Here is a 16,060-nt window from a genome sequence, read left to right on the forward strand (position 1 = left end):
AGGCGGCGGGGGAGAAGGGGGCTTGGAAGGCGGGGGAGCCGCAGCGTTCTGGGGAGACGCGGCGGCCCGTGGGGAGAAACGGGGAGTGGGTTGGAGGGGAGAGAAGGAGGAGATGGAAGCGGGTTTGAGGGAGAGAGATCGGACGGTGGAGAGAGGGGAGAGAGAGACGAAATGCGGCGTAGATCGACGGCGGAGGAGAGAAAGGCGGGGGAAGGATGCAGTGGTTGTGGAGAGAGAGCGAAGGGCTAAGCCCTCCATCGCCGCCGTGAAGAGAGAGAAAGAGACGGCGGAGAGAGAAGTGAATGGTGGAGAGATCTGCTGTGGGCTTACATTTGTCAGTGGGACCCACATAAAACCCACTAGAGGTTTGTACTTGTTGTATTAATCAAGATTTTACCTATTAAAATTTAATTGTATTTTTCTATTAAATCAATCAAAATTCAAATGATAATTTCGTATCCCATAGGTTAATTAGGGTATAATCTTGTATGTACGTAATTATGTATTTTTTCATAAAGTTACGGGTTATGAAAAATTAAACGAATATCATGATTTCTTGCACAATGACATAATTTGTATGTTATTTAATAACGGTCCATTCCAAATCTGCGTATTCGTACAAGGAATTATGCATGTATATCTCGTCCGACCACAGAAACAATGGGTGGTCCATGTGGAATAGAAATGGGCTGCCTCTCGAAATTTAAATAACATTTTTTATAATACAAAGTTTTGCATGTATTAATTGTGAACAGCAATCACTTTGGATCGGCCCATCCTTCTCGTGGCAAACATCATCTTTGAGCCCATCCCATGCACAATCATCGCTCTAGATATGTTTATTTTTTATCCATTGGACATGTTCCTTTTTTCATATATATATATATATATATATTCAATTCAATGCGTTGAATAATGGATCGACGTCAGAATTCATAAATTCCCAACGTTGCATAAACTTAGTTTAAAGTTTTTCTAGGGTCTTCCTCTGCATCTTTCTCTCCCACATCTCGATCCCAATGTCGAATTAGGTAATATTCGTCTTTGACTAACACTACAACCACAAAATTATTAATCCCTTATAATTATCATCATCATCATCATCATCATCATCATCACCAGGTCATGTGATAACTATATTTGATTTTACAAATCGCAGTCTCCTTCCGTTGTCAGAATAATTTTCATATTCACTGGATATTATTTTAGACTTTTTAGTTTTTTTTTGCCATGAGTTAAAAAAAAAAAAACAAATTGAGTCGGGAAGATTGAAGTCTATAAGAGGCGGCGTGGGGAATGGTGAGGAAAAGGAAGGGGCGAGAGTCTTATCCCCCAACTCTCACATTCATCGTTTTCACCACCAAAGCTTCTTCCCCCATCCCAGGCTGTGCTTCGCTAATCGCCATCGTCATCATCGATTACCCATTCTTCTCTCCCGCTTCGCCGCAGTTTCTCCTCCGCCTTCATAGAGCCCATCCTCTCGATCCTTCCCTTCTGTTTTCGTCGGAGAGAAAGTGGGTTTCTCGAAATTTCTGATTTTGCGAAGTGGGTATTTCGTAATTTGCCGCGAGGAAGAGAAATGGCGTCGATCAGCGTCTCATCTCCTTCTTCTTCGTCTCCTTCAACGGGGGCTCTTCGGCGCCCTAGGTGAGTTTGTTTTTAAAAGCCTTTGTCTTTTGCTTTTCCCCTTCATCTGGTTTGGTGGGATTGTGCTTGTCATGCTGATTATTCCTCATTTCCGTTGTCTTTATGTTGTTCCTTTTGTATGATTTGAATAAACGCACGTATCAATTCGAAATGAGTTCTTCGTGGTTTCAGCTAGATCCCCTTCTGCGTTATCCAATAGATGAATTTCTAGGGAGGATCATGGCTTCTAGTTTGCATATCTGAGAAATTCTTGAATCTTACATGTTTCCGTAAGGAGGTTTTGAAGATCATACATTTTCCTGTTAGTATCAGTTTTTTTGTGGGTTATATTTCAGAGGCAGGATTTGAGAACCCTGTTGACTATGTCATATTTCATGTGCTCTTCCTTCGAGGGGCTTCTACGTTTTCCTTTTTCGCCATTAATCATATCGAATCGCATTTGATTGGCATCATGGTGTTTCACTTCACGATCAAACAATTCTTGCTTAAGAGGCTATAATGATTTCTGATCATGTGCAGACTAAGCAAAAGCTACACGTTGTTCCATGGAGTACACCGGATTGGTTTCCCGGCCATTGGCCTCAAGCCGGACTCATCCTTTGGCATTAAGACTGCTGGAAAAGTTAAGGCAGCAGTGGTCTCTGGTGAAGGTGATCTGTTGTCATATTCCATTGGCAGCCCTCCTCGCTCAAACGGGGCTGTAATTGGCGGTGATCAGGTTAAAGCCTTGCAGCCTGATGCAGATGCTCTTGGAACACTTGCGGCTGATACAGCTCCTGCAGCCAATGGTTTCGCATCTGACGATGATGAGTTTGATTTGGACTCACCAACAGAAGGCTTCTCTTCAATCCCCGAGGCAATTGAAGATATCCGCCAGGGAAAGGTTTGTCCCATCTATTCTTCTTCTTTTTCTTTTCTCTTTCTGAGCGTCCTAATCAAGAAAAAACACCCTTGACTGGTTGCCATTATGCAGCTTGTGATAGTTGTGGACGATGAAGATAGGGAAAACGAGGGGGATTTGGTAATGGCGGCTCAGTTGGCAACACCTGAGGCTATGGCTTTTATCGTGAAACATGGAACAGGAATAGTTTGTGTGAGCATGAAAGAGGATGACCTTCAGAGGTTGCAACTTCCGCTAATGGTAAACCAAAGAGAAAATGAGGAAAAGCTCTGTACAGCATTCACAGTCACTGTGGTTAGTATTTATCTTGAAAGCTTCCTTCCTGATGACATATTTGCAAAATCTGGCACTGTTGCTCTGTCTGCTGCTGCTATGTCTGCTTTCTCACCATTGAAATGATCCTATTTGAACTTTCTTGATATCTAGACCCCATATCAGAACTGATCAACAACATCGATTGTGCTCAATTTTCTGCTGATATATACTGATGCCTCGGATATCTGTTATCTAATTTGCTGCTTATACTTTTGTTTCATAGGATGCGAAGCATGGTACTACAACAGGGGTATCAGCTCGTGACAGGGCGACAACGATACAAGCCCTTGCATCAGGAGATTCGAAGCCCGAGGATTTCAACCGCCCTGGTCATATTTTCCCACTGATGTATCGGGAAGGTGGGGTTTTGAAAAGGGCTGGACACACTGAAGCATCTGTTGATCTTGCTGTTTTAGCTGAACTGGATCCTGTTGGAGTTCTTTGCGAAATTGTTGATGATGATGGTTCCATGGCTAGGTTACCGAAACTTCGTGAATTTGCTGCTGAGAACAACTTGAAAATCGTATCGATTGCTGATTTGATAAGGTAGGTACTGGAAATTTTTTGAGGGTGGTATTGTGAAAGCTGATCTGTTGTGTACATGCATACATCCATGTCTTCAATATGCTGTGTGATGGTAAATGAACGGGACAAATCATCATTCCATTGTCCTTGCACATTGCGTGAGTTAATGTTTAAAATAACCCAAGATTTTAGCTAACCTGTTTTATATGTTAATCTCATTACATCCCCTTGCATTTTTAAATCTTTTTTGTTTCGTATGCTTGGCTTCTCTTGAATCTTAAAAGATGAGCTTTCTTTTTCTAATATTGACAGGTATAGGAGGAAAAGAGATAAACTAGTGGAACGTTCTTCTGCAGCTCGGATCCCAACAATGTGGGGGCCTTTCACGGCTTATTGCTACCGATCCATATTAGATGGAATAGAGCACATTGCAATGGTCAAGGTGAGCAGTACACTGATACTTCTGTTCTTTGATCATATGAAAGACAGTAGCATGATTTGATGTTCGTGAATTCTTCGTTTATCTAGAGATGAATGAGTGAATGCTTCATAATGTATGTGATCTGTTGTTCATATAGGGTGAGATTGGTGATGGCCAAGACATTCTTGTGAGGGTGCATTCAGAATGCCTCACAGGGGACATATTTGGATCTCAAAGGTGTGACTGTGGGAATCAGCTCTCTCTTGCAATGCAGCAGATGGAGTCAGTTGGGCGTGGTGTCTTGATCTACCTTCGTGGACACGAAGGCAGGGGAATCGGTTTGGGCCACAAGCTCCGGGCTTACAACTTGCAAGATGCTGGACGTGACACTGTGGAAGCCAATGAGGAACTCGGCCTTCCTGTGGATTCAAGAGAGTACGGAATCGGTGCACAGGTGAAAGATTTTCTCGGGGTTTATGAATTCAGTTCTAGTTTAACAAATCAAAACACCTTTTTGCATATATACTCACTGGTTCTTCAACTGTGTGCAGATGCTGGGGGACCTGGGCGTTAGAACGATGAAGCTGATGACGAACAACCCTGCAAAGTACGTGGGGCTGAAGGGCTATGGTCTGACCGTCGTGGGTAGAGTGCCTCTCCTGAGTCTGATCACAAAGGAGAACAAGAGATACCTGGAAACGAAGCGGGCCAAGATGGGTCATATGTACGGCTTGAAGTTCAATGGCAGTGCAGTTGAGAAGACGGATGAGTCGTCCTAGTCTTAGGCTGTTGTTCTTTTCGCTCAAAAAGACAAAGCCAAAGAGAAGACCAAACATGGATAATATATATATGGATGCTGTTGCAGAAAGAACTGACAGAAGAAGCCAGCCTTTGATGATCTGTCTGACGATTTGTTGGATTGATTTAATTTGATGTTCTCAGTCTGATTAGTTACATTTGATTGTTACCCTGTTTTGCAACAGAGTGTTGCATCAGAGCTCTATGGTTTAGATTGATGCGAGGAAAACTCGGGAAATGTATCCTCTTTCGCTTTATTTCTCTTGTAATCCAAATTAAGCACAAGGAATTCTTCAATTTCTTTTGACTAATGGAAATTTGTGAAATTTGAAAGTTCTTGCAACAAGTGAGTGTTGTTGCAACATCAGTGATTGGTTTTGCTCTCAGGACAATAGACTATTGATGGGCAAAGTCTTTGGCTTTTGTCTTTGCTCAAACTCAAAATGTCTTTAGAGCTTTGATTGTCTTGGACCAGTGGCAGTGGTTGGAAGAAGCTGACAAAGATGGGCAGTACAGAAAAGGCCAGGAGATGGTCGTGGAGTGACAAGTCCCAAGTTCAAGTCTGTAGCCTGGACCAGACGACAGCCAGTTAGGAGAAGCCAAGCCAAGGGGGTTTCTTGAGGCTTGAATCTTGGTCTTGATTGTCCGATTCTAAGGGAATGCAGTCGAAAGGAATAAAGGATTGTGGGGAGCTTCTGGTTGGGGTCTTCACATCAGACTCTGTACTGTTTTCTTTCAGATTACTCATACAAAGTGCGTTAATATGAACTAGAACGAAGGTGAAATCACAGAACCGTTATAGCATCAATCTGTTACAATCCAACAAAAAACGAAACAGACACATAACACAAGAAAACAAGACACACAAGAAGTTCCAGTTCCATTATTACACTAATTAATCACAAGAGCATGACTCAGATCGACAAAAAACAGCAGAGCATCAAACGCGGACCCCACTCAGGAGGGCCTTCTCCATCATTGCAGTCTCATTGATGAGCTTTCAGATCCAAGAGACTGATGCAGATAGTGAGAGAAGAAGAAAACGAGAACAGGGAAAACAGATGAGGAGAGGAGACAGAAGTGGGGTCAGTGACTTTTACCAAACTGAGAGAGTGTTGTTGGCATATTGATAAGAGATTAAGACCATGCGCATTCATGTCCTTTTCCCCCACCACAGAGCCATTCTCAGGAGAAAAAGCCAAGAATATAATCATTGACGATCAATGAGAAAGACGACCTCGACCTGTTCTTCTTCACTCACTTTTCTTCCACTTCAAGCACTGAAAGTGACCTTTTTTTTACAGATGAACATGCCTAAAGCAGTCCACTATGTACAGCTTATATAGCTCTTGACAGGCAAGAACGGGCATGTGGATCAGACCCCACATCCCGACCAGACGCTTAATTATTTCAAACCCTTGTTAATCTAATCTTAATCTGCAGAATCTTTACTCCTTATCCATTAGCTTTTGCGCCATGTCGCCTCTTTAACCAACAATGTTTGTGGGGGAGTGTTTTAACAGAGGTTAACCCCGAAAGGTTTCAGATTTTGCTTCAATGTCTTGAGGTAATCAATGGCTTCGTCCAGAAGCACGAGGGCATCCTTTCCTTTTGCACCAGGGACCATGCTCTCTAGGATTTTAATGGCATTCTGGATTTTGTCTTTCTTCGACTGCTCGTTGCTCAGACCAGAACCCGTTTCCTGTTTGCTCGAGCTGTCTGAACCGAGAAGATTTTCATCATTGACCCATCTTTTGTCATCTGTGGAACTTACAGCGTCCATGAGAGATGATGAGTTGCAGTACCCACCGTCCAGTAGTTTCTGCCTCTTGTGAGGACCACCATTGCTATTGATTTCCTCGAATCCTATTTTACTGCACACTTCTTCGATTGGGAAAGGAGAATGACCAGTGCTCATTACTTCATCATCACTCTCGCAATCATCACCATCATCATCATCATCATCATCTGAATACAGCAGTGCATTGATTTCTTCAGTGTCTTCATGCATTTCAGACTCTTCACCATGTATGTGGCTCTCACTAATATCTTCATCCAAACCAATCTTTTCCGGGATAAATTCATCTTTTCTGAACCTGTTCTCCAGACCGTTCAAATCAGAAAGTCTACCGGGTTCTCCAGCCACAGCAGATGGATACTGCAGAGGATGTGCACATTGTAACAGACGAGTCTGGTTTCCCGACTGGACAAATATCAGAAGTCTTTTCTGGGAAGACTTGAATGCCTCGTGCGGTGCAGCAAAACCAGACAGCCCGTGGAGACATGTGAACTGTTTTTCACGACAAGCCTGCTGGTCACGGCTGGAAACAAATGCCTGGAATGGTGGCTGCAAATAGCGAGCTTGATGCTCAGCTTTCCCGAGCTGAGGAACAGGAATAGCAGGACGGGTCAACCCTGCTGCAGTAATATCCTGAAAGGAAGGTTGAGGAATTATGCCCGAAGGCGAACATCCTTGTTTCTTGATATCAAGGGGCATGCTCTTGCAGTTTAAGCGAAAGGGAAACTGACAAGAGTACAAAGCTGCAGAGCGGAAAAGACAGGGCAAGAAATATTATCCAGAATCATCCAAGAGGATATTACTATTGATCATTGAGCATAAGGAAGCTATCAAACACATTTCAGGACAGTAAGCAGCCGAGGTTGTGTTAGCTTACCGATTATGGATTTTGCTCAATTCCCTCCGTGCAATACTTCTCGTGTACTTTGAGACAACAGTAAAAAGAAAGCGAAGCCAAATGAAAATCCAAGCTTGAAAATAACAAACGAAGACCTTCCAAACGATCTACGTGACCGGTTTAAGTAGATGACGGAAGTACTCGGCCTGCAAAAGAGACAAGATTCAACGAACACAGGGCTAAAGATCTTACAACATCAACTGAAGTTACTGAACTATGACATAAGGGCATAACAAAGATCGGTAATGGCAGAAATCAACAAAGATAATATCTGTTAACAGACCTGACAATTATCCATCGGTTGAAAGCATGCAATAACTCTGACTACAATTGTTGGTTTTCTCGGGTCACCGTTCTCGTACTTCAATGCTCGAAATCTTGTCTGACCAGCTGCTTGGCACACCATAACTTTGCCCAAATTCTTGAATAAAAAGTTTACAGGCTCCTATACGGATAGAGGAGCTACAGAAGACAGAATCGGGTTCGAAAAAAAAACAAGCTTTTGGTGAAGAATCTTTAGCTGATCCTATACAGATCACAATGGAACACGAAGAAAAGTTGGGATCCCATGGAAAATGCGATTAGAAACACGAGAAAGGCTGAAAGAATGAAAAGGCTTTTGGGTTCAAGGAAGAACAATTTACAGAATAACCCGGCAATACAGATTCAAGGGCACGACTTTTCGGTACACGTCAACAGAAAGGGTGAACCAACACATGCTGTTCCTCTTCTCTGCACAATTATACCGTCCACCCTGTTCCTGTCTCGATCTAACTTAGCGTATTCAACCACCGAAACGTTCCTGCGATCAAAAAGGAGAAAGAATGGAAACATCTCATCAACACCCAGAAAAGATCCAGACTTTATGAGTCTTTGGACCCGAAAAGAAGAAATAACGATTAAACACACAGAAGGAAACCAACATATAGGCCTCAGAAGAACGATTTCAACTCATTTCGCCAGTCTAAGACGTATCTCCCTCGTTTTGGTACCGAATTTTATCGGGAAACAAAAGGAGAAACGAAGCCAAATCGTCAAAAACTGAAAACAATGCGATCTGTTAGCTTACAGGGAGGTAACAGAGGAAGATCTTTCGCTCAGATCCAGAGAAAGACGGGAGATTTCGGGAGATCAAACCACGCAGAAAGAACCCAACGGACAAGTCTTGAGAGAAAGCAACCCACCGTGCAATAATGAGCTACACTGTTTACAGCGACGTAGAGTTAAGCGGAAAAATGTATCGAAAGAAGTAGGTGGCAAGAGTGAAAGGCTGCCTTTATAGAGATTAATATGACGCTTTTACCCTTCTCTCTCACTCATATCTACTAAATCACCACTCTTCCCCCAAGATTATTGGCTATTTTATCAAAGGGAGAAAATTTAAACATTTAATGGTCTTTGTTTTTTGACATACGTTTTTTTTTATATCTAAATTCAAGTGAATGCAGCGGAAATAATTAAATATTTATCATTTTATTGTCGATTAGAGCAGCGGAATTTATAATCGGTCAGTTATAATTGTTTTATATTTTTTCAAATAAATAATTTTTTTATGTATTCTAATATTTATTGAATATATTTATTTTAATTAATTTTACGTAATAGTTTTTTTTTTGTTTATTATGGTTTCTAGTTAAAGAATTTTTTTCTAAGGAACCCTGTTTATAACTTTTGTATGATATACAATACAAAAAATATATATTTGTAATTAAGGTTATAAAAATGTAATTAAGTTAGATGCGATCTTCTTCTAATTTAATGGAAATGTGGTTTAAGGGACATGAACCGTGCGTACATTGTACACAGACAATTATCCATTATATTATGATGAAAAAATTTCACGATTTCGTGGTCTTTTTAGTACACAAGATATCATTGAAATAATATTATATAGTTTGATAATCGATTAAAATAACCGTTTAAATTATAAAATTAATAACTTCTCGGTGGTTCGTTAAAGTATATTTGCCCATATGTTTCGCTTTGAAAAACAAAAGCAAAAAGTCAAAGTGTGCTTGACCCTCTCTTTTTTTGTTTCCTTTTATATTTTTAAAATTATACTTTCGCCATGGTTAAGGCCTAAGGGTGGGTGGTGTGCGGTGCCCCCATTTTTATTATAAAATGCCAAAAACAGTCCATTATTGAAATCATAGTCATATCAATTGTTAACTTATTATTCCATAGTACTTGATTCATTTAAATCCAAACTATGAAATATAAATGTAAACGAGTTTAGCTTTCGAATAATAAAGAGAGAATTGAAAATAAAAATAGGGGGAAAAAAAGAGAAGAAGTGATGATTAAAGGAATGCACGGGGGCATTTTAAGTGCTTAATCGCCCTCATGACTTGTTCTTTCCTCTTTTTACTTTCTAGATATTTTCTTTAAAAAAAGTATATTATTATTATTATTATTAGAAAAAAGATTGAGAAAAATATTTCACCCATTAACAGCCAAACGTGAGATGAACTTGGGCTTTGGTGTAATTGAAGGAGCTAATGGGCCTTGATGTGGGCCTTGACGTGGGCCAGAGTTTTAATGGGCTCTACTTATACACTGCATTGATTTTCGCCTAAAGAACAGAAGAATATGCCAAGCGCATATCATCAACATGTTTCCGGTTCACATCAGTGTCACCTTCTAGCTAAATCATCTCCCGAATAATTTAAATCATTATCGATTACGGTCCAAATTCAATCATCACATTCTTTCATTACATAATCACATTATTTCCCAAACTTTGTAATCAAAATTTAACATCTTTTAACAAACTACGAATGTGTTCCAACGTAACAAACAAAACGACAGTGAAGGGTCCTTGTCTAGTGACGGTCGGAACGAATCCTTTGTAAAGAGCCATCGGACCCTCTGCCGTCACCGTTTTGACGGCGCAGTCCAACGGCCCTCCGTACGCCGGAGCCGCCGCGTCCATGTTCATCATCCTCGTCTTCACCACGTCCACTGGGTTCGACGCCACCGCCGCTACCAGCCCCGCCACCAAGCTCGCCGCCACGTGTACCCCCATCCCCGCCGGCGACCCTCTCCCTCCGGCGACCATCGCTTCCTTCACCTGGTCGTACGTCGCCAGCTGCGACGCCGTCACGATCATCGCCCGGTTCACCGTTAGCCACGACCCGCGCCACAGGCTACAAAATCCCTCTCGCCTCACCATCTGCCCGATTGCGTCGACCACACTCTTGTAGTTCCTACGCTGTTTAACGGGCAATCGTCCGTCGGCCTGCATCCGTACCATCGCCACGTCAGCTGGGTTTCCGGCGACGGATCCGATAGCTCCGGCGATGAGCCCGGCGGCAATTTTGGCGGTGAGGGGAAGGTTTCCGGTGACTCGGTCGGTCCATTTGCGCTTGAGGAAGTCGTAGATGCCCATTCGGGTGGCGGAGTAGAGCATCTGACGGAGGACGGTGGCGGAGACGCCGGAGAAGAGAGCGGCGGGGCCTTCGGTGGTCACAATGTGGGCGCCGACGGAGACAGGAGTGGCACGCGGCGGCGCGTGTGGGAGCGTGAACGAAGGTAACAAGGAAATGCTGCCGATGAGGGAGTTGAGTGCGAAAACGGGTCTGTAAGGCTTGAGAGGAAGATTCGGATTAGGGTTAGGGTCCATGGAGAAGGAGAATTCGCCATGGAGTTGCATACGGACCTTGATGAGATCTAGTGGGTGAGTTATTACGCCGGCGATGATGGCGGCGATGCCGCCTTCAAGAAATGCTTTGAAGCCCATCTTCTTGTTTTTTGCAGTTTTTTTTTTTGGCGTCGTATGGATGTTATGGAGAATTAAGGGTTGATTGGAGATAGGATTAATGGAGACTTAGAGAAGTGGAAGAAGAAGAGGACAAAAGGACAAGGAAGAAAAAATAAATGTAACACCAAGTCTTCGTGTTTGTGTAATAGACGGTCGACAAGTTTGCTGCTACCCAAAGTTGGGTGGCATAGTAACGAGATAATATCCAAATCTAAACGTGGGGATGGATATTCACCTGGTTTTTTCGGTCGATGTAATTCGGTCAAAGGTACGGTGAACTTCCGGATTATAAAAAAAAAAAAGTTGGTTTGCTACTTTTGGAGAAATTCTTCATCGTTCTTATGCTAAACCAAGAAAAAAAAAACTCCAAGTTTGATTATTACTGATAAACGCATTTTAATCTGATTAAATGAAACGATTACAACACATACTGAAAGATATGAAATGGCACGTGCTTGAAGTTTCACAATGTATACAACTTTTGAGTAAATGGAACAAAAAAAAAATTATAATATCTAGATATAAACGGTGAGAATAAAGTGAAATAAAAAAAAATGATATTTTCACGATATTTGGTGGTTCTGAAGAAATACCGACAATTTCAGTAAGACCCTTTTCACATGTCTAAATATTTTTTGGTAAGATTCACATTGGGATTGTTAAATCAAATATCCGGACAGGAAAGACAATATAAACGGTACAAGGGCTATACAACCCAACAGTCAGATTTATTCGAACAAAAGTGGTTTATGTCCGAGAGAGCAAAGCGCCATAGAAGTAGGTTCCACTGAGTACAAGAACGTAACATCGCCACGCCATACACAATCAATCAAATATCTTCTTCTGGCTTAGTAGATGATATGGAGTTCTGCTCAAATGGTAGGGTCACTGCGCATTCAGCACTTCGATTTCAAAGTCGAGAACCGAGTTAGGCTGGATTCCCCATGCCGGAAACCCACCAGGTCCGTACGCGTAGTCCGGTGAGCACTGCAACCAAAAAAAAAAACCATATCCAGTTCGAACTAAATCACACGTTCTATTATGATTCTTGAAGATGATAAAGAGAGAATGTGTGGTGAAGGAATGGATCCTTTCTTGAGGTGACTGATAAGTGTAGAGAGAGAGAGCAAGTCTAGATAAAGATACTTCAGAAAAAAAGAGCAGAGATCACAAATTTATTATACGGTCAAGAAGGCAACAAATCATCAGATAGATATGTATCCACCATTTTCTCATGTAATGTAAGCCAGATGGAACAAGATGAAGAAAGCTGAATACATACCCGAAGACGGGCCACCTCTCCAACTTGCATGCCCATGACACCTTCATCCCATCCTGCAAATGAACGTAGATAAGGTTAAACCATGTACCTTCCCCAAAGAGCAAAACCTAACATAGATTACCATGAGACCGAGAAAATTACCTTTGATAACAGCACCTTTACCGATTTGGAATGAAAAGGGCTTCTGTCCAGGATCCTTTGTGCTGCAAAAACCGAAATTGCAGGAAAGGCATAAGACTTGGAAACAACAAGACCTTAAAGAAAGCTAAACACATCTGTTCATTTGCGTGTCTGCATGTATAATGTATAATAATTAACTTAGCAAGAGAACCCCTACCTCCAAAACTTCTGGGATAGATCACCATTTTTCCCTGCAAGACAAGAGAGCATTACAACGGCGAACATAAGGCACAAGGCAACAGATTTCCCTTCTTTTCTGATCTTTTCATAGAAAATCGAGTTCAATTCTACTCAAAATAAAGGGCAGGCCACCCGAGAATGAGCTCGTAAGACAATTGAGTATCTCTCAGTTTCTCCATACAATAAGAGGCTAATTCATAGAATTTGGCACAGGATCTGACAGAAAATAGACAGCGCACGGCACAACATGATCATACGAACAAAAAGATACCACATGCATATGTTTGAAAGTGATAAGACCCAACCATGAACACATCGACCCGAATCTTCTCTTGTCACTCAAAACAGGAAAAATCCTGGTATTATCAGATGCCGAGTAAAAGGGGTTCTTGGCAATTGCTAAGAGAGAGAGAGAGAAAATGTAAACTGAAGCAATCACCACGCAACCAAATACAAAAGTGTTCCCTCAGAGGACGAGTTAAGATCTCAGAACCTAAACCCTAATATCAATTTTCTTCCATTTCCACAAGGGATTCCCAGACAGTCAAAACATCACAACGGTTAAAACATCAAAGAAAACTCCAGTCCTCCTCGATTCATGCACAGATCGAATCGCCGCATAATATTCAGAGACAACGACACACAGAAAGAGAAGACGGCGGAGAAAACGGAGATACCGAATCCGGTGCAGTGTACGGTGACGGTCTGACCGGCGGAGGGCTTGGGACCGGTGCCGGCTCTGATGACTTCCTTCTCCACCCCCATCCTCCGTTACTATCTTCTTCTTCTCCTCCGGTCACTGGTTTCTCTCTCCCTCTGGAATCTTGACAATGGCTGCCGATTTTTCTTTTTATTTATAGGATTATTATATTATCACTATTATTGTTATGACCCATCAGGATCCAAAAGCCCAATTCGTGCATTCTTGGCCCATTTTTATTTCACTGATTTTATGAACTAGTATACATAAAATCAAAACCAGATGATATAAAATTCATTATACAACACACAAAATATATTGTATTTTAATTTAAAGATACAAACAAAATACAAGTTTACAAATGGAAGAAGACCCAAGAAATACAATACAACAGGGAACATACTAGGGTAATATCCGTAGATAAACAGAAACTATAAGGGTAATATGGTAACTTAGGCTTCTAATGCTGGGCTTTTAAGGACTTGGGCCTTCCTTCGGAAGATTCTCGGGCTTTGGGATCTCAGGAATCTTCGAAATCTCCGGCAATTTGGGTACTTCCGGTTTTGGAAGTTCCGGCAACTTGGGAATCTCCGGTACTTTCGGGATCTCATGTTGCGGGATTTCCGGCAAGTTGGGAGCATCGAACTTGGGAAGTTCCGGCATCTTGGGTAGTTCTGGTTTCTGAATCTCCGGCAACTTCGGAACTTCGTGTTTCGGAAGGTCCGGTACCTTTGGAAGTTCTGGTTTCTGAATCTCCGGCAATTTTGGAACTTCCGGTTTGATAAGTTCCGGCACCTTCGGCAGTTCTGGTTTCTGAATCTGCGGCAAGTTCGGAACTTCGTGTTTCGGAACCTTGGGAAGTTCTGGTTTCTGAATCTCCGGCAATTTCGGAACTTCCGGTTTGGGAAGTTCCGGTACCTTGGGAAGTTCTGGTTTCTGAATTTCCGGCAACTTCGGCAGTTCCGGTTTGGGAAGTTCTGGTTTTGGAATCTCCGGCAATTTTGGAACTTCCGGTTTCTGAATCTCCGGCAACTTCGGCACTTCCGGTTTAGGAAATTCCGGTACCTTGGGAAGTTCCGGTTTGGGAATCTCCGGAAACTTGGGAACTTCCGGCTCGGGAATCTCCGACAACCGACGTGCTGCGACTGAAACAGGATCGGGGACAAGTGCGGTAAGACATATGAGCAGAAGAGTCCAGAGACTACTCAACGCCATTGATGCTTGGAAGTTTTCTCGCAGAAGAACAATGAAATCTTTCTTCTTTCTCTGTTTTTTTTTTCTTGCTTGTTATTGTTGTTGATGAGTTTCGTCTTCAGTCTTGGAGGATATATATAGATTGTCGGAAGTGTTGCAGATGGGAGTTTGGTAAGAAAATCTCCAAATGCATTTAAATAAGTTTGTTTAACTTCTCTACCTGTTTTCTCCATGTTTCTCTGTCAAACAAGTCGACATGTTTAGGTTTTAAACTATATCGAGTTTACGTGTGCATGCGCTTATACATTGTTGCATGTGTCAAGTTTTATTTAATTGAATATTAGACATACTCATATATACAAAGTTTTATCCTATATATATATATATATATATATATATATATACGGCTCTTGTAAGTGGCTGTTAAATATGAGGGCATTCGAATTCGAACCTCTATATTCCAAATCATATAGTTAACATTGATATTCAAGACACTCATTACAAAAAATAAGACTACAGTTCTGTATTTGATCGAACGTCCAGAATCTCATCCGAACACAAGCAATAGTCCACGATAGATTACCGCACCTGATAATTACCCTTTCTATACACACGACGCATCATTTTTTTTCTTCTTTTTGGCGTTATGGATAAACAAATTAAAGGGAGAGAGACAGATTACGAGTGGGAGAAGCTTTATTCAAATATTATCGGTGAATGCGCATGTGGACGTTATATATATTTTTATTTATTATTTTATTATAATATGTGTTTATATAAATTTAATAAAAATGATATAAATTATTTATGTAATAAAAATTATATTTTATCAGTTTCTTTTATAATATAAAATTATACTTTTCAATTATATATATGTTTTATTATAAAATTTTCATAATTATATTTTGTACTTTATCTTTATAAATAAATAAATTTCAATTTAAATAACAATACATTTTATTAAAAATAATCATATTTTATTAAATTTTTTATCATCTCATTTTAAATTACTTATTTTTATCATAATTTTTATAATTTATCTATTATTATTTTATAAATAAATAAATTTCATTTAAAATAATAAATTTTATTAAAATAATTTGTTTATTAAAATTTTCATCATTTTATTTTATATTAATTATTTTTATATTTTAAAACATCTCATCTCATTTTAAATTATTCATTTCTTTATTCTAAAAATCTATCATTTAATTCTATAATAATTGTTTTTACACCCAATCAAAAAACAAAAAAAAAAAAAAAAAAAAGATGTGGCTTCATTATCGTTCGTTCTAAACCAAATTATATAATCCTTCGATTAGGGTTATCGTCGTCTTCCTCGTCCCTATAGTCAACCTATCGCCCTCAGAAGACAAGACGAAAGTTTGGGTTTCTCGTCGAACTCTGAAAGACTCTTCCTTGCTCGGGAACACTAGAAATGGATGAGAAAATCGCAGAAAA

General features: G+C 40.7%; 7 protein-coding genes across 7 annotated transcripts in view; 2 read left to right on the plus strand and 5 right to left on the minus strand.

Moving 5' to 3' along the window:
* LOC104818445 (dicarboxylate transporter 2.1, chloroplastic-like) overlaps positions 1–317 on the minus strand; it is a 2,955-nt gene extending 2,638 nt beyond the window's left edge. The window contains exon 1 of the mRNA XM_010548042.2: positions 253–317. Coding sequence (XP_010546344.1) covers positions 253–258 — 6 coding nt within the window. The 5' untranslated portion in view covers positions 259–317. The remainder of the gene's footprint in view (positions 1–252) is intronic.
* A 980-nt stretch (positions 318–1,297) lies between these two features.
* Positions 1,298–4,914, plus strand: LOC104818446 (bifunctional riboflavin biosynthesis protein RIBA 1, chloroplastic-like). The gene is made up of 7 exons (XM_010548044.1): positions 1,298–1,647; positions 2,167–2,530; positions 2,621–2,842; positions 3,087–3,409; positions 3,701–3,830; positions 3,967–4,263; positions 4,361–4,914. Exons 1-7 carry the CDS (start codon positions 1,580–1,582, stop codon positions 4,586–4,588), a joined length of 1,632 nt encoding a protein of 543 aa, XP_010546346.1. The 5' UTR covers positions 1,298–1,579; the 3' UTR covers positions 4,589–4,914.
* A 451-nt stretch (positions 4,915–5,365) lies between these two features.
* On the minus strand, positions 5,366–8,561 carry LOC104818447 (transcription factor bHLH143-like). The gene is made up of 4 exons (XM_010548046.2): positions 8,373–8,561; positions 7,587–8,105; positions 7,283–7,449; positions 5,366–7,148 (listed from the first exon to the last, which is right to left on the minus strand). Exon 4 carries the CDS (start codon positions 7,102–7,104, stop codon positions 6,124–6,126), a length of 981 nt encoding a protein of 326 aa, XP_010546348.1. The 5' UTR covers positions 7,105–7,148; positions 7,283–7,449; positions 7,587–8,105; positions 8,373–8,561; the 3' UTR covers positions 5,366–6,123.
* Positions 8,562–9,964: 1,403 nt separating this feature from the next.
* Positions 9,965–11,332, minus strand: LOC104818448 (mitochondrial uncoupling protein 6-like). The gene has a single exon (XM_010548047.1). The coding sequence runs from the start codon at positions 11,040–11,042 to the stop codon at positions 10,050–10,052; it is 993 nt and encodes a 330-aa protein (XP_010546349.1). The 5' UTR covers positions 11,043–11,332; the 3' UTR covers positions 9,965–10,049.
* Positions 11,333–11,662: 330 nt separating this feature from the next.
* Positions 11,663–13,546, minus strand: LOC104818449 (peptidyl-prolyl cis-trans isomerase FKBP12). The gene is made up of 5 exons (XM_010548048.2): positions 13,383–13,546; positions 12,683–12,716; positions 12,487–12,548; positions 12,346–12,398; positions 11,663–12,050 (listed from the first exon to the last, which is right to left on the minus strand). Exons 1-5 carry the CDS (start codon positions 13,468–13,470, stop codon positions 11,949–11,951), a joined length of 339 nt encoding a protein of 112 aa, XP_010546350.1. The 5' UTR covers positions 13,471–13,546; the 3' UTR covers positions 11,663–11,948.
* Positions 13,547–13,702: 156 nt separating this feature from the next.
* LOC104818450 (periaxin) lies at positions 13,703–14,832 on the minus strand. Its single transcript, XM_010548049.2, has 2 exons — positions 14,820–14,832; positions 13,703–14,688 (listed from the first exon to the last, which is right to left on the minus strand). Exons 1-2 carry the CDS (start codon positions 14,830–14,832, stop codon positions 13,880–13,882), a joined length of 822 nt encoding a protein of 273 aa, XP_010546351.2. The 3' UTR covers positions 13,703–13,879.
* A 23-nt stretch (positions 14,833–14,855) lies between these two features.
* LOC104818523 (beta-ureidopropionase) overlaps positions 14,856–16,060 on the plus strand; it is a 3,505-nt gene continuing 2,300 nt past the window's right edge. The window contains exon 1 of the mRNA XM_019203062.1: positions 14,856–14,863. Coding sequence (XP_019058607.1) covers positions 14,856–14,863 — 8 coding nt within the window. The remainder of the gene's footprint in view (positions 14,864–16,060) is intronic.

This window comes from Tarenaya hassleriana, unplaced genomic scaffold (assembly GCF_000463585.1).
Source record: "Tarenaya hassleriana unplaced genomic scaffold, ASM46358v1 Cleome29, whole genome shotgun sequence".
In the NCBI taxonomy this organism is placed as follows: Eukaryota; Viridiplantae; Streptophyta; class Magnoliopsida; order Brassicales; family Cleomaceae; genus Tarenaya; species Tarenaya hassleriana.